The sequence below is a fragment of the Artemia sp. Qi Xiang Cuo genome, chromosome 2 (genome assembly GCF_049724085.1).
Source record: "Artemia sp. Qi Xiang Cuo chromosome 2, ASM4972408v1, whole genome shotgun sequence".
Taxonomy (NCBI): Eukaryota; Metazoa; Arthropoda; class Branchiopoda; order Anostraca; family Artemiidae; genus Artemia; species Artemia sp. Qi Xiang Cuo.
Genome location: NC_142795.1, coordinates 6,101,872 through 6,120,573, shown reverse-complemented (window position 1 = coordinate 6,120,573; position 18,702 = coordinate 6,101,872). Strand labels below are relative to the sequence as shown.

General features: G+C 34.3%; 1 protein-coding gene across 1 annotated transcript in view; it reads left to right on the top strand.

The window, feature by feature from the left end:
• LOC148954843 (DNA-directed RNA polymerase I subunit RPA2-like) overlaps positions 1–18,702 on the top strand; it is a 132,206-nt gene that overhangs the window by 40,468 nt on the left and 73,036 nt on the right. Inside the window, exons 8-11 of the mRNA XM_089098895.1 lie at positions 2,922–3,045; positions 8,226–8,342; positions 15,736–15,864; positions 18,133–18,425. Of these exons, the coding sequence (XP_088955021.1) occupies positions 2,922–3,045; positions 8,226–8,342; positions 15,736–15,864; positions 18,133–18,425 (663 nt within the window). The remainder of the gene's footprint in view (positions 1–2,921; positions 3,046–8,225; positions 8,343–15,735; positions 15,865–18,132; positions 18,426–18,702) is intronic.

The window sequence follows — 18,702 nt, the reverse complement described above, 5'->3', positions numbered from 1 at the left end:
TAGCAATTTTCTATATAAAATTTATGTCCCCGGGCATAACTTACAACCCTTGGACAGAGGGCACTGAGGGAGTTATAATCCTGAAGGATATAATTTCAAGAACTTTCAACTACGTTAAATAAAATGGATATCTAAAAATTTTGGTTGGATGTGTTTGGGAAAATGGTGGGCGTGATGGGGCGTTAGTTGCCCTCCAATCACTTTCAATTATTAAAAAGGTCACTAGCCCTTTGAATTTCCAATTGAATGAGCCCTTTTGAAGTTTTTACGACAACGCTTTCAATAGAAAACCTTATATGCCCCCAAGGCATAACTTACAACCCTTGCCCTGAGGGCTATTTTTTGGGGGGGGGGGTTGTCATCGTCACAGACCTAAGTTACCGAAATTTCAACTACGGTGAACAAAATGGCTGTCTCAAAATTTTTATTGGATGTACGTGGAGAAAAGGTGGGTATGAGAGGGGTGTTTCTTTCACTCCAATCACTTTCGACTAATAAAAGGGACACTAACCGTCTGATTTTCCAATAGAATGAGCATTTTTTGAAGTTTCTACGACAACGCCTTCTATAAAAAACCTTATATGCCCCCAGGGCATAACTTTCAACCCTTGCCCTGAAGGCTGTGGGAGAGTGTCCTCCTCAAAAACATAAGTTTTATCTGGAAATCAACTACGCTGAACCAAATGGCTATCTCAAAATATTGATTGGTTATGTTTCGGGAAATGATAAGCGTGTAAGGGGTGTTAGTTGCCTTCCGATCACTTTTCGATTACTAAAAAGGGCAAGAGCCACCCCGATTTCCAATTGAATTATCCCTTTTTGAAGTTTTTACGGCTACTTATTCGGTAAGAAGTGCCCTCATCTAAAGAAAAAAATAATAAATAATACATTGTGCCAACATCGTTCTTATATGCACTCAGGGCATAACTTAAAACCCTTGCCCCGAGGGTTGTAGGGGAGTGTCCTCCTCAAAACATATTTTCTATCACGAAGTGCTCAGGTATGGAAAAAAAAATAAAATAAAAAATAATACATTGTGCCAACATGGTTGTTTACTTAGGCAGCGCAATATGATTAGAGGTCTGCTACACTGGAACACCGGATGTAACTTAACAATTTATATTGTAAATTTGTCGATCCGCTGATAATCTAGATTTTGGAAATAGTATTCAGTTGACAATCAGGATCATGAGCTCATAAACTAGAGTATAAATTCTACGAGTTGGTTTAAAAATAATTGTGGATCTGGATTATAGATTTTGTGGGTTTTGGGGTCTTGGGTAGTAGGCTAATAAATTTTACTATTCCGGATTTTACGGTTTGGGAACTTGGATTTATACACCAGTGTCATGAACCGGATTTCGAATATCTTTTCGAGGATCATTGATATCAAGAATGATTTGTCAATTAATTTCAATTGATAATTTGATTGATTATCAATTGACCAATTGATCAGCGTGCAAAGGAAAGTTTTTTTTTATGTATTACATGATTGAAGGGTAATAAGATTTATAGGGATGTTTTGGGAAAAAAAATATATTTTTTTTTATTTATTTGTTTAGTTGTTTGTTTTTCTTATTAATTGTGTTTTATTTTTATTATTTGTTTAGGGTTATTGTTGCTTTCGGACCATTACAGTAAGTAGTTTTATCGAGTTTGTTTTATTCATGTTTTATTGCTCAATACAGGACCGTATCCAGGATTTTTGTTCAGGGGGGGGGGTTTACTAATTTTGACTTTTTTGGGGGGGGGGGGTTACTAATTTTTGACTCAGTTTTCGACTAATTTTACTGATTTTTACCTAGGTTTTACTAATTTTCGACTTATTTTCGCGTCGGTCAAAAATTTCGGGGGGGGGGGGGGGTTCAAACCGGGTAACCCCCCCCCCCCTGGATACGGCCTTGGCTCAATACATGGTTTCTACGGCTGTAATGAGAAAAAGGTTGAGATGGCTAGGAGCCCACAAAATATGATTCCAGATTTTACTCATTTTTGCATGTAATTACTCATTCTGAAGAACTAAAACAGTAATTGTCTTTTGAGGACTTTTGCTAGAGTTTAAATCTGTTAAAAGACTTGCCGGACTTGTGTCTTAAAGCTGGTTAAACGTTGGCACGCGAAAATCAGGACACGCCTCAGTAGTAGACCTAAGTTATAATGATAATTGTTGATAAGTGTACTTACTAAGTGTATCACTAGCAAAAGTGTACTAATAAGCGAGCACTACAATAACGTGTCAGTTTATGCAGGAAACATGTGTTGTCAGGGTTTCAATCTGTGTCAATAAAATAAATGCATAATGGTGCAGAATGCTCCTAAAATAATGGTGCAGAAAGCAAGAAAAAGTAAGTTCTTGGCCCCAACTGAGCAATTACGACACCGGCGGAGCAGTTGATTTTCTCTAAGATACACTGATTTCAGAAATCCTGCAAATGAAGCTTTCAGTAAATACTGCATGCTTTTTTTCATTCTTCTAGTGTCGGAAAACACGCATTGAATGTTGCAATTCAGTTTTGGTTTAGTTTGGGTGTTTTGTTATAATCTTATTTTCTTTGTGTGAGTAGTAAGTAATCGGATTAACCCTGATTCTTGTGTTGCTACAGCAAGTTTCAACCTCTGGGTCATGTATTACAAAGCTAAGGTCAAACCCACGCACCACCACAGACCACTTTGTGTATAGTATTTAATTGTCTTACAGTGGCAGTTCTAGGCCTGGTCAGGGGGAGGGCTGCTGCCCCATGCCCAGATTTTCTGACATTAAATTGCTTTATTTTTATGTTTTTATATTCCTTTGGTATGCCTGCCCCCCCCTCAGATTATGAGACCCAAAACAGCTACTGCAGTCTTCATCTTATTTAAATTTTTGCCAAGAATTGTTTATATTATTATTATTGCGTTTTAATTTGTTGTTGGTTTCACAGGCTAAGACCCTGGCTGTTAAATTAATAGAAGACAAAGTGAAAAAGCAGAAGGAGGAAGCTGAAAAGCAAGGACAAAGCCTTGGAGATGACTACAAAGCTGTCTTAAGTAAAGAAGAGGCTTTAGGTAAGAGGCTTTAGTGGTTAAGCATTCAAAGCAAATCATTTATTTTAAAATAAAATACACTTTCATAGACATGGCTCAAGCAGGGTATCTTTAAGTAAAAACAATAAATATAAAAAAGATAAAAAGGTCACAGCTATAAGTTTTAATTAAAATTATGGTAATGAAAATTGACCAGCATATGAGAAATTATTAAAAACTGCTAATCATTTAAAACACGAACAAAACTCGGCATAAAGTTTCGCGAATAGCCCTGTAACTTGGAGTAAACCGGAGTCAAATTTGGAATTTTCACAGCCGCTTCTCTGGGGAGTCGGGAACTAAGTGGAACCAAGAAAGATGGGAGGAATTTCTTGCAGATTGGATGGGGAGGAGGGTTAAATTTCATGCAGTTCCTCACGACGGATGTAAAGGGGATAAAGTTTTAATGTTTCTAGATAATAACAGTAAGGCATTGAGAAATTTCCGTAGATGATTTGTTGAGATCTCTTCAGAACCCGTTCAATTTTCTCACTTTCTTCTTTAGTTAGATCGAAATGCCAAACAGGACATGCAGATTCTAAACGTGGGCGGATAAATACGCAGAAAATTAATGTCTTTTTCAATTAATCTTATGTTTTCACGCTAAATAAGATCAGAAGAGATCACTATCCCTAGAACCGGAGTGCCTCCTAGTCTGTTGATTATTTTAGCTAGTCACAGAGGCCTAAAGATTACTTATGAATGATTTCTTAGACTACACTTTCATTCCATTTACAATCAAAATGAAATAAAAGTATAATAACGAGTAAAACCTTTAATTAAGACCGTGATCGTTGATATGTTTTTTCTTTTTTACAAATATGAATCCGAATATTTCGGCTTCTCATGTGGAAGCGTTTATTAACAAAAAAAGAAAAGTTGCTAGCTGAATAGAAAATTAACATAAAAGAAAATGTACGGAAGCTATAAAAGAAGGGGAAAATAAAGAAGCTTATGTCTGATAAACGACAGTCGATTTTAAACAAATCCTACATGGTGATTAGAAAAAATAAAGAGAAAAGAAAAAAGAAAATCGATCAAATAATGACCACTATAAAATTTGCTAGCTAAATAGAAAATTAACATAAAAGAAAAAGTATAGAAGCTAAAAAACAGGGGGAAAATAAAGAAGCTTGTGTCTGATAAACGACAGTCGGTTTTAAACAAATCCTACATGGTGATTAGAAAAAATAAAGAAAAAAAGAAAAAAAGAGAAAAGAACAAAGAAAATACATCAAATAATGAACACTATAAAACTTGCTAGCTAAATAGAAAATTAACATAAAAGAAAAAGTATAGAAGCTATAAAACAGGGGGAAAATAAAGAAGCTTGTGTCTAATAAACGACATTCGGTTTTAAACAAATCCTACGAGATGACTAGAAAAAATACTGTGTTGATTCATAAGGTAATATCTTATATGAGAGTCTAACAAATAGGAACGATCTTTTTATTTTAAAATCTTACGTTTAACCTATATAAATTAATGTATAATGTTATTATATATTAAATTAAAATGTTAAAATCGAATGATTGAATATAACATATTTAATTTAATCAATTAAGGTAATCTATATTTAATTTAATGTTAGATTAACATATTTAAATGATATGAAACTTAATTAAAATCAGAACAGCCAAATGTCTTTTAAACGATTATGTTTGAAAAATTGAATTATTTTCTTCATTTGCTAATCTTTTTGAAGTGCGTCGACTCTTACATGAATACACTCGAGAAGTTTGATCTGACAAAAACTGCTTTGTCTTTCTGCAATCGGTTATAATTAGCTTAGTGTCAATGAGAAAAACTATGATGCTAAGCTATTTATTTTAATTAAATATTTTTAGTTAATGTTTTAATTAAATATTAAATACAAAGAGGCGGTTAGGGTCAGGTATTTAATTTAATGCGTTCTGGGGAGCCTGCTTTTTATAATTATTTGTCGTAGTTTCCATAATTTTGTTACTAAAGCATTATCTTTTCATCATGGTATATTTCATTCTGATTAACCTAACTTCACTTCTTGAGTGTGTTTGTGATAATACACAAGTACCCGTTTTGATCTTTTTTAAGTAATTTTTTTCGGGGGGGGGGGTCGAGTGTCTAAAATAAAGAAATAGTGGAAAAACACAAGAGATATTTTTTTGAAGCTTTATTAATCCCCAGTCTGAGTTATTTTCTCTCTTTAGCAAATACAAAAATCGAACGATGGTACTAGAAAAGATAAAAGAATGATATCTCCTGGACCCGAATATAATATTATAGGACAAGGGAAATTTATAGAATTTTCTGGAATGAGAAAATAATTGCCTTACTTTTAATGTAGTTTTCATATAAGAAATGCCCTAATCTGCCTAATGCGTACAGTTTGATGTCGTGGAAATAACTATAAGCTATACGGGCACTCTTCGATTATATTTGTTACGATTACTTCAGATAAATTATGAGTACTACAGCTAATTTCACTTCCGTATTTTGATTTTGAGATCCAGAAAAGTGTTAGACTAATATGACGGACACTTGAAATCAGAAATGATGACTCATTTCTGATATTCTTTGTGCCTGTCGAGTATCCTTTGTGCTTAAAGAGTGGTTAAAAGCATTTTTTTTTCTTAGCCAACTCTGTTTTTAGAAGCCGATTTGTTTTTTCTCTTTCTGAATTCTTTTATTTCTTTAGTGAAGCCAAATCATTGAGTCGAATTTGTGTAATATTCATCAGATTATATCTAACCCTAGGTGCATATGTTGCTGTGTTTGAGTAGTAGCAATGTTTGCTTGTCTTTGCAGCTTAGTTTCTTTTTTTCTTTTTCTAAATACTAATAACCCACATCCAATCGTGTCAGTGACGACAATTTTAACAAAAAGAATTACCATAAACCTTATACAGCACCTACACTCCTATTTAAAAGATTAAATAGCAGACGAACCGGATACTCTTCAAACCACCATATGCTACAAAAATAAAACAATCCATAAAAAAAGAAACTGCCTTTCCCGTATTAAAGGGCGTTCTCCCACCATAGCAAGAACCTTTCATGGTGGCCTTTCTTACCATTTCAAATCTTTCGTAAATGGTGGCCCGTCAGGTCCCTCATATATGACGCAACTTAGTTTCTGAGCTTAGGAATTTGAATATTTTCTTTGTAATTTACTGAGGTGAAAAAGTCAACTTTTATCAGGCAATATTTCAATTTCCCGAACAATTCCTTTTTCTAAAGAGGAATCAAAGAAATCATTTTTAAATTTGTTCCTTTTGTTCCTAGCTGCAACCATGGAAGAGGCGAGTGCGAAGGGTAAAGAATTGGGTAAAATAAGAATTTTGCTTCTTCAATTTCAGCAAACGTAGGCTTTTCAGTAGAGACTATTTGGCCCTGTGTCCTAATATCTTAGCACTGTATCTTAATGATTATATTAATTCCTGGAAATCTCAGTAACTCAAAATCTAATTTAGCAGAATTTTTTTTTTTTTTTGTATTTCTATATTTTATCTTAATAAATTGATACTCCTTGACAACGAAGGTCCTTGTGCAATGCTTTTTACAGTTGGTTTTGAACTCTGTGTCCCACATTATCGAGCTGGAATCAATCCCCCCCCCCGCATTATCGAGCTGGGACCACTCCCACTGCGCCACCACAGGACTGTATTTCAATATCATAAGGGTAAAAAAAAAACGTTTTGAATATATTTGGTTTTAGTAATGCGCAAAAAACGCAATAGTCTTTCGAAACTTTATGGGTGTTTTTAGTTTTTACATTTTTTGCTTGAGAATTAATTAGTTTGATTCTCATTTCAATTTTTACGTTGCAGAAGGGGGTCTGAGCGCTGATTATATTAAGTAAATTTGTATAAATGTGGCTCGATTTGAAATTGATGTTCATATCGGTTTCTGAACTAAACATCTGCGAAAATAATCAGATGTTTCGAAAAGGACCTCCACCAAGCCGTCTTCAGTGCCCAGAAAAAAAAAACTAACCTTTTGAAGTAAACTTAACCAGACCAGAAACCAGAGCATTTGACGAATATTGTTTTAGATTTTTTTCAAGCTTACGGAGAGCATTTGACCAATATTGTTTTAAATTTGTTTCAACATTACCCTTGTTTTTTCTCGGCTATTTGATTTTATTATTCAATTATTATTTTGTCTTCTTTGTCATACCTTATGTATAACCAGTGTGGTCTTAGAATGTATTAGCTATTACTATTGCTGTAAAAAAAACTATTAATATTCAAGATATATTGTAACTGCTTCAGGAACTGAACAGTTTGGAGGCTATTTTAACCCACTCCATATACAACAGTCGTTAAGATTTAAACGAAAATTTATTGTTGATTTTTATTTTAATGCATTAATCACTCGATGGGGATCGCCGATAATTATTTAGTATTTGTGGATGGGATGGAGCATTGAGAATATCATTAAATGAATTTTAAAATAAATTTAGTAGAATTCGTTTGAAAGAAAAGGATTTGGTTCTGATTTTTTCTCGTTGTTTTTTGGTATATTTTTTTTCTATTATGTTAAGTTAAGCTTTAGTCATGTGGTTTTGAAGAGTAATTTATAATATAAATTCAAAATCAACTTAATCAGATTTACTTCTGAAAGACTCAAAATACTTTAGTTTATATTAGCCTACTGTCTAGCTCTTCAAATTGTTAGTTGACCTAAATTGTTAGAAAATACCAACAAGGGGCATTCCTCGAACTGATATTAGAGGGGAATGATTTCCCCCTCCTTTGGCAGATACATGCTGCTCGGGTAGAGCAATTTTTGTGCGACAAGAATAACTATAATCGTTAGAATGTGTATTTTAACTTATTAAATTGGCGTATGGAATACTAGGTTACCGCGTGCATTACTTTACTTTTTACCTTTTGCATGCTGACCTATGATTTGCGTAGCGCAGGTACCGATTCCTGATTCCCTGCCTTCGGCGGGGAGTGCAATGTGGGGTCGGGTGCAAATTATGCAATGGTTCCTGTGTTTTTCCCTCAAATTTCTCCAGGTACCCATTTAGAGCTGGGTTGACTCTGGCTGAGCTTACAGAGTCATTGATTTCTAAAAAGAATACAAATTTTTGTAATGGTGATATATTTTTGTTAGGTATTAATACTATTGGTGTTTGTGATGAATTCTTATATTCTTTTTTTTTTTGCATTATAGATATATTTCAGTTGGCACTAAACATGAAAAAGGATGAACTATCAAAGCAAATGATTAATTTCATATCTGTCGGTAATTCATCGTTCAGGGAAATCAATGGATGTCAAGAGACGACAGGTATGTCTCAAACATTTTTGTTTCTATTTCGCTTTATTTGGTATCTTTCAGCATATCTGCATGTGGTCTTTTTTCTTTCTTCCCTCCCCCTTCTCTCTATATATGTACATATAAATCTATGTATTGTAATTCTATTATATAAATATAATCTATATATTAAATTTATTATCTATATATATATATATATATATATATATATATATATATATATATATATATATATATATATATATATATATATATATATATATATATATATATATATATATATATATATATATATATATATATATATATATATATATATATATATATATATATATTAAATTTGTGTGAAAAAAAAACTTGTTTTCTCGTTTTATTAGGTGTAGCTGCCGTTCGTTACATATGCATAAATGCTTGGGAACGAAATGTATCACCAAACTGCAGTCTTCCCTGAAACTGGGAGATTCTATAAAACACTTTCTTATTGTGCTAAAATAGTTTGCTATTTAATAAAATGTAATTTTTTTCTTTTTTTTGCTTTATTTTCACATGTACCTTACAGTATATCTGCATATGGTCTAATCCCACCTAATCCCACCCCCCCCCCCCCCCTAATATGCAAATATACAGCCCAAATTATAAACATCCTATCTAGCATCTCAGTTGTTTCAACCCCGTACCTGTAGATCAACATTCTCGAGTGTGTACTGGCTAACAGATAAGTACCAAAAATTGTAATACAAGTGTATTTTGTACAACTTTTTTTCAAACTTTGAATAATATAAAATCAAGCAATAAAAATAAACTCAGATTTCATAAAGGAATATAATAGAAATCTAGATTTGAAATTACCTGGGCTCAGGATAAAGAAAGATAAACTACTGGCTACATTTTTGGCTATTCAAACTCAACAGGTCAATGTTTTCCCCTGAGAATTGGTTCTAAATTTCAGTGATTAAATAAAAAAAAACAAGTTTTTTCAACTTAAAGTAAGGTTCAGCATTAAAACTCAAAACGAACAGAAATTATTTTATAAATGAGAAGGATGCCCCTCATTTACGTTTTTTCTTTATTAAATAAAAAAAAACAAGTTTTTTTAACTGAAAGTAAGGAGCGACATTAAAACTTAAAACGAACAGAAATTATTCCGTATATGAAAGTGGCTGTCCCCTCCTCAACGGCTCGCTCTTTACGCTAAAGTTTTTTATTGTTTTAAAAAATAAAGTTGTCAAACTTTAGCGTAAAACTTTAGAGTCAAACTTTAGCGTAAAGAGCGATGCGCTTAGGAGGGGACAGCCCCATTAATAGACGGAATAATATTTGCTCGGTCTAAGTTTTAATGTTGTTCCTTACTTCAGTTAAAAAAAACCTTGTTTTTCTAATTTAATTTATGATGACTTCTCAGCTAATAAAGGTTGGATTTTGGCTCACCGTACATGAATAATTAAAACAAAATTTGCATATTAATTTTCTTTTTTTTTTTGCTAAATGGCTTTCTCGAAATTTTGTTCTGACATAACTTACAAATTAAATTACGTAACGAATTTCTATATTCGTATGGTTTTGCTACGTATATTGAAAGTTCGCCCCCTAGTCAATACCTCGCTCTTTACGCTTAAGTTCAAATTTTGTTCGAATCACAAACCCCTGAATCAAAAAGGCCGTTTAATTTGAATAGATAGCTCTTTTTAAAGTACTAAAAAACTTTAGCGTAAAGAGCGAGTTATTGACTAGGGGGCGAACCCACTCATATACGTAATAATTTCTGTTCGTTTTAAGTTTTAATGTTGCACCTTACTCTCAATTGAAAAAAAACTTTTTTTATTTTATTCCTGATTGTTTTTATATAATGCTGGGAAATACGGCGCCCCCTTCATAGAAATGTCCCTTCCCCCAAGGAAACATACTCCATGGAAAGATCCTCCTCCATAACCCCTACTCCGACCCCCCCGGCCCCACCAGAAAAAATCCCTCCTGAAAATGTCTGCATACTACCTAGTAACAAATGTTATATGTAAACAATGGACAAACTTTATAAATTTGAGCCTGCTCCCCGGGGCCATTGAGGGATTAAGTCATTCTGAGAGATATATTAATTGAAATTTGCAGTGAACTAAACAAAACAAATGTCTGAAATTATTGACCGTGTGAAAAAAACTTCGGAAAAAAAATGAGGGTAAGAGGGGGCCAAGTTGCCTTCCAATTTTTTTGGTCACTTAAAAAGGGCACTAGAACTTTCAATTTCCTCTCATGATATTTTAGGACTACTGGAACGATACGATCACCCCCGGAAAAAAAAAACAAAAAAATAAACAAGCATCTGTGATCTTTCTTCTGGCAAAATCACAAAATTCCACATTTTTGCAGATAGGAGCTTGAAACCTCTATAGTAGGGTTCTCAGATACACTGAATCTGATGGTGTGATTTTCATTAAAGTTCTATGACTTTTAGGGGGTATTTCCTACTTTTTTGAAAATAAGGCAAATTTTCTCAGGCGCGTAACTTTTGATGGGTAAGACTAATTTTGATGAAACTTATATGTTTGAAATCAGCATAAAAATATGATTCTGTTGATGCATCTATTGGTATCAAAATTCCATTTTTTGGAGTTTCGGTTACTATTGAGCCGGGTCGCTCCTTACAGTTCGTTACCACGAACTGTTTAATTTAAAAAAAAGGCTTCTTATTCTAATTAGATATCCCTTGTGTTTCAGGAGTTGTTCTTGCAGAACTGGGAGAAAAATTCAAACCTTAGCGTATAGAGCGAGGTATTGAGGAGCGGGTATATCTCCTCATATACGGTATGATATTTTTTTTGTCTGAAGTTTCTATATTCCTCCCTAGTTTCAGAAAAATAAAATCGTTTTTATTTAATTTTTTATCGTTGTCAAATAATGCCTCTCTCCTCCGTGGAAAATTCCTCTCCCCCCACAAAAATTAGTCCATGGAAAGTTCCTCCTGTGTAAAATCTCCCTCTCCCACGGCAAATCCGGCCGTGTTGAAAATTTCAACAGAAACTTTCTTGTGGACAATTTCGCCTAGAAAATTCTCTTTAGCCTACTTTCATTTGAAAAAAAAGGATTAATTTTTCATTTGATTTCTAATCTTTTTTCAAAGCATGCTGGAAAACCCCTCAATCGGAAATTTTTCTTGAAATTCCATTCTCTGAATGGAAAGTTTCTCCCGCGGAAAATTCTCCCATGAAGGATTTCTCCCGTGGAAAATTTTCCCATGGAGAAAATCTCTTGCGGAAAATTCCACCATGAAGAATTTCTTCCACTGAAGACTTCCCCATGGAGAATTTCTCCCGGGAAAAATCCCTCCCTCCCCCACGAAAAAATCCCACAGACAATTTTAGCTTCTCTGAAAATTTCCCCCGGACAATTTCCCCGGAACTTCAATTGATGTAAAAATGAATCGGCAAAGAGAAAGTAAGATAAATTTCGTATAGAATTTCTGGAAAATTCTCCCGTTTAATATTTCCCCTTGTATTTTCATCTCCGGGAGCTTCCCTGCCCATGGAAAATTCCCGCCATGGAGAATCTCCCTGCAGAAAATTCCCCTTCCTAAAAAATGTCTGTTTACTTCCAAATAATAAATACTAGATGTAAATAATAGGCAAAATTCATGGCCCTACCCCCGGGTATTGTAGGGGCATCGTGACAATTTCTTCGGAACATCTCTACATGAAAAATTGAATCGGCGAAAAGAAAGTATGACAAATTTCCCTGTCCATGGAAAATTTCACCCACAGAAAATTCCCCCTCTCCGAAAAATTTATGTTTTCTTACAAATAAAAAATACTATACGGAAACAATGCGGAAAATTCATAACTTAAAGCCCTTTCCCCAGGTTGTGGGGGGCCATGTTATCTCCGGAGACACAATTATTTGATCTTTAAGCTATGGTGAAAAAAAATGGATATTTCAAAATTTGGATCGGATGATCTCAGGGAAAAAGGGCGTGGGAGGGGGGCTAGTTTCCCTCCAATATTCTTGGGTCATTGCTTTGATATGATCACCCTGACGAAAAATAAAATAAAAAAAGAAAAAATAAACACTTACCCATGATCTTTCTTCTGACAAAAAATACAAAATTCAACATTTTTGCAAAGGGGGAGGTTGAAATCTTTAGAGTAGGGTTCCATCATATGCTGAATCTGTTTGGTGCACTTTTCATTAAGATTCCTCGACTTTTTGGGGTGTTCCGTGATATGCTGAATCTGTGATTTGCTGAATCTGTTGGTTCCATGATATGAATGTTTCCATGAGGAATGGGCCCATGATATGCTGAATCTGTTTGGTGCACTTTTCATTAAGATTCCTTGACTTTTGGGGGTGTTCCGTAATATGCTGAATCTGTTGGTTCCATGATATGAATGGTTCCATGATATGCTGAATCTCTTTTGCGCACTTTTCATTAAAAATCCTTGACTTTTTGGAGTGTTCCATGATATGCTGAGTCTGTGATATGCTGAATCTGTTGGTTCCATGATATGAATGTTTCCATGATATGCTGAATCTGTTTGGTGCACTTTTTATTAAGATTCTTTGACTTTTTGGGGTGTTCCATGATATGCTGAATCTGTATATGCTGAATCTGTTGGTTCCATGATATGAATGTTTCCATGATATGCTGAATCTGTTTGGTGCACTTTTTATTAAGATTCTTTGACTTTTTGGGGTGTTCCATGATATGCTGAATCTGTGATATGCTGAATCTGTTGGTTCCATGATATGAATGGTTCCATAATATGCTGAATCTGTTTGGTACACTTTTGATTAAGATTCCTTGACTTTTTGGATGTTCCATAATATGCTGAATCTGTTTGGAGCACTTTTCATTAAGATTTCTTGACTTTTTGGGGTGTTCCATGATATGCTGAATCTGTTGGTTCCATGATATGAATGGTTCCATGATACATGATATGCTGAATATGTTTGGTGCACTTTTCATTAAGATCCCTTGACTTTTTGGGGTGTTCCATGATATGCTGAATCTGTGATATGCTGAATCTGTTGGTTCCATGATATGAATGGTTCCATGATATGCTGAATCTGTTTGGTGCACTTTTCATTAAGATTCCTTGACTTTTTGGATGTTCCATAATATGCTGAATCTGTTTGGTGCACTTTTCATTAAGATTTCTTGACTTTTTGGGGTGTTTTTGTCCTTTTTTGAAAATCGCGCAAATTTTCTCAGGCTCGTATCTTTTGATGGGAACATTAAACTGAATGAATCTTATATATTTTGAATCAGCATAAAAAGCCAACTCTGTTATATGAGCAAGGCCTATAAGCCTATAAGGTATTTTATGCAGCCGAGCCCTTTTGGAGGTCATCAGTATCATTTGACAGTTCCCCCTCTTTAAACTTTTTTTGAGCTTGAGAACAGGCTATACCAACTTAAGGATGCAGGTATCTATGCTGAGTATCAGCATGTATGAGTCAATAGATTAGATGCATCACTGCTTTTCTTCTCGGCCATTTTAAGATATCAGGATAAATCAGGAAAGGATAAAACTGACCCTGTACTGGGCAGTGGTGTCTACAGAATCCCGTGTTCATGTGGGAAATTTTACATTGGTAGGACCCATCAACAACTAGGTGAACATTTGCATGAACACAAAATTTCAATAGATAAGTCCCTGAAATTAAAAAATAACAATGACAACTTTGATTCGGCATTGGCTTCGCATATTTTCGTAAATCCGACCCTTCTGGTTCTTTTTAACGAGGCAACCTTAATATCTTCTGTAAATGGCCTACCACAAACTTTTAAAGAGGTAATTGAGATAAAAAAAAAAAATACATGAACCGAAATTTAGCAGGAAATAGAGATACTGGAGATATTTCATTGAGCCCAATTTACGACAGTTTAATTTTGAAGGATTCAATGAATATTTTCACCCGGTATAACTTGAGAGAACCTATTTGCACATCAAATGATGAATTAATTTGTAGGCCAGCCAAAGCTATGGCAAGACAAAGGATTATTGCCCAATCATCTTGGTAGATTTCTTTTTCATTGATTGCAACCTGGTTCTTATTTAGTTTCTGTTCTGTCGTTGGCAAGTAAACTTCGAAAGGTTCGATTTTCATTGGTTTCTTTTTCTTTCCTTTCTTTTTTGCTTAGCACTGTGGACGATTCGGCGGAGGTCCTTGTCGAAATATTTGCATATTTCTTCTTCTTCGTAGTTCCCCACTGGCTGACAAAATCCTCGTTTTTTCACCTTTTTTGATTTTATTTTTCTTTTTGTCATTTTTTTTCCTCTTTGAGTTTCATTTGCTCCTATATATCGATATATCAATATCAATATTGAATATCACCCAATACTAGCTGATTATGATCTTTGGACTATTTTTGAACAACTGACTATCTTAAAATTTCTATTGGATGTATTTGTGGAAAATACGACGTGGGGGAGGGTGGCTGCCCTCCAATCACTTTGGCTCATAAAAAGGGCACTAGAACATCTGAGTTCCAATCAAATGAGCCCATTCTAGAGTTTTTACGATCACCCTTTCCATAAAAACCCTATATGCCCTCGGGGCATAACTTACAACCCTTGCGCTGAGTGCTCTGGGGGGGGGACGGTTCTCATCCTCAAAGACATAATTTCCAGACTTTTCAAATACGCTGAACAAAATGGCTATCTCCAAATTTTGATTAGATGTGTTTTGGGAATTGGTGGGCGTGAGGGGGGGGGGGGAGCTTGTTGCCTTTCAATCGGTTTTGACTATTAAAAGGGCACTGTCCCTTTCAATATTCAATCAAATGAGCCTCTTTCGAAGTTTGTTACGTCAACAAATGGCCATCTTAAAATTTCTATCAGATTTCGGGAAAATACGAGGTTTGGGGAGGGGAGAGGTATCACCCTCTGATTACTCAAAAAGGACACTAGAACTTCTGATTAGCAATCCAATGAGCCCCCTCCGAAGTTTATACGATCACCTTTTCTATATAAACCTTACATGCCCCCAGGATGTATTTTACAACCCTTGCACTGAGGGCTGTAGGGGGGGGGGAGGTTTGTCATCCTCAAATACATAATTTCCGGACCTTTCAACTACTTTGAGCAAAGTGGCTGTCTCAAAATTTTGGTGGGATTTATTATCCAATCTCTTAGTATATTTTCTGTTATTTTTATCTGGTTTTCAATATTTTGCAAAATAATTAGAAAACGAAGCCTTTGATATGAAATTTTTTTGTCATATATTTGTCGTTAAGAATTTTTTTCAAAAATAAAGAATAGTAATAAAAAATCATTTAGAAGTCATTTGGCTCTCATTTCGATTCATGCATACAATTTATGCAACCACTTAAGATTACTTAAGAATAATACACAGGTTTCCAAAAATGGTGTTATTTTTTTCGAAATTCTATCATTACATTGTCTTGTTATAGGCATCACGAACATTGTTGAAGTGAACAATAGGCAGGGCTACATCGCGCAGTTTTTTAAAGTAGCCAAAGGATCCAGCTATCAAAACATGAAAGTATCTGATATGCGACAAATTCAGCCATACACCAAAGGTAAGGCTCAGCTCTATATCAAAGCTCTAGTTCATTAGTCATTCATTCTACTTGTGAATAAAAGTAGATTATTTATATTTTTTAGCGCTAGTTTTGTACAGGTTTACTCCTTTTTCGTCTTTTTTTTATCGAGATGTCACTACTAATTAACGATTTATTTAATTAGCTGTATTCCAATTGCTCTTAGTGTCGCTCTTGCATCGAAGGTCGATATAATTTTCCAGTAAAAAAGGCAAAGTTTTAAGTTGATATTGATTGGTTCATTTAATAAAACAAATGAAAATCCTTTTAAGTATTTCAAGTCCAGTTTCGTCCATGATTTATTACCTTTTAAATTAATTTTTCACGTCTAAAAGTTTGATCTTTAAGTAAAGCATTTCCTTCAGTGATATGTTTTTGATGAAGAATAATTCGGCTAATTTAAGCATGTTTAGACTAATTGGCTAATTTGAGGTATGTTTTAGAGGCACTGTTTAATATACATAATGCAGTCATAGCGCCTTTCTAATATCAAAGTACTCCTCCTACTACTACTACTACTACTAGTAACTCACTGCAGCTCCAAACCGCTTGGGCCTAACACTGCTGTTTTCACTCGTCCTCTATCCCATCTATTCTAAGCTTCATTCCTTATCCCCCCCCCCCCCCACAGAAGTTTCATTATCTTTTCAACCCTTATAAATGACCCCTTCTCACCCCATTTACGGACGACGTACTTTTTGAATCGACCGCCTGTGTAGTTTTTCGTTAAAAAAAAAGAACATAAAATCTTAGATTGATATTTAGTTGTTCATTAAAAAAAAAAGAAAAAATAACTTTTCAAGATTCCAAAATCAGTTTCAGCAATGACTTTTGACCATTAATGTTTTTGTTTCACATTTAGAAGTTGGATATTCCAGTACAATCAGTTTCCTTTTGTGATAATTTGGTGGTGAAAATAACTGGTGCAGTTCAGCACCCGAGCGATTCTAAACTCAAAGTGGACTGATTTTGAAATATATATATGCTACTTTTACAGGGTATAGAAATTTACCCTGTATTATGTTGTACACTGTTTAACACAAAAATAAGAATAATCTGGTTTTAGGTAGTTACTTGATTTTATGGAGCTTTGATATTATCTCAACAATAATAATAATAATTTACTTATACCCTCTTTACAAACATAATATGCTGATAGAGGATTAAAAAGGAAAAAGAAAAATACACACACACACACTAACAAAATACAATATAGGATATAAAAGATGCAATGATATAACACCTCTGATGTATAACAATACTATAACAATAACAATACTATCGGATGCAATTAAGAGGGAAAACAACAAAACATTCTCTATGCTTTTCAAACCTTAGCGCTTTTCAAACGCTTTTCTCAATATTGATTAAGGAGCCTAAGCTTGGAAAATACCTTATACACCGATTTGAATAATCTCATGAAATGGTTTGCAGAACTGTATTTTTAGCTCGGCTCTTACTTTTGACCGAAATTTCACGCTCAGTCGCGTAAAACTTAAAATAAACTGCCCCTTTCTGGAAATCTTCTTTGGCAGACTTTTTTTGTGCATTTTGTTTGAAATTGTTTTATTTTAGCTTTTATGGGCCGCCCACTAGGCATGTAAAAACCCTTAAGAAATTCATTATAAGTTTCTATGCAATTAAAGTCTTATTTAATGAAAGAGGAAAAGTGCAAACTGCAAACTACTACACAAATTACTAGGGAGAAGTGATATTAAGTTTTCAAATTGATTTTTTTTTCTCTTTTTTTATTATTATTATTATTGTCAAACGAGGATGTAAAACTCTCCTAGATTTAGATTAGGCTGATGATTTAAGTATCCTATGTGAAAATACTAGCAAAACGAATGAACTGTTAAAGGTTTTACAAGTTCATGGTGCAAGAATATCTTTGAAATTTTTAATTTTAAGAAGACGAAGTTGCCAAGACTAGGAGAAAGTGAAAGTGAAAAGGTAATGTTGTGTAACAAGAAGGTCGATCAAGTTTGTGAAAACGTTAATGATATTATGTCAAGGTACAAAATGGCCACGTTGTGGCATCGTAAAGTTTAGGTTCTCTGAAACAGATTATGTTATATCACGGAACTGAGGGTTCATATAGGCTCATTAATTCTATGATAATTCCCTGTTCTTGATTCAGGAAATTTTGCGCAACGTTATTTGAGCTGAAATTGTTGCAAAAAAAAACAAACAAAAACACCCTCTATGAGAGTTTCAAAATGAGTCATCTATAAATCTTTCTTTAAGGTTTCATATGCATCATTGAATCTCCAGATGGAGCGCAATGTGGTCTCATCCTTTTTCTCTGTAAAGAGTGTCAAATTACCACCCAGGTCAAATCTGAACGAGATGAAGTTCAAGCTAGGCTAAACAAGTGCCGAAAAACACTTGGGATCCAAATAAGGTCATCAGATAGTCTGAAACAATCAAAAGGACAAGAAGCTGCAATCGTGGTGGATGGCGTCATTTCTGGCTATGTAGATATGATACATGCTGTTGCAGTATCAGAGTATTTAAGGAAGAAAAAGAAGATAATACTGGTATTTTCCAGTTTTTTTTTTCATTTTCAATCAGCTCTTCCATTTGCTTAGTTTTGTACAATCCGGCTTTTTTGAAATTTTAGCATTTAGAAAAAATGAACAATAGTGTCCTGTTTCTACAGGGCTGTCTGTCAAACAGCGCTCAACAACAAAATGGTCCCACTAGAAAAACGAAAAAAAGGACGCTCGGTGGCTGTTGCTAAGCTATTTTCAGTTTCGGTTTTGCGGACTTACCATATGTGAAGTCCTACTTCAACGATACGTCCATCTCAGGAGG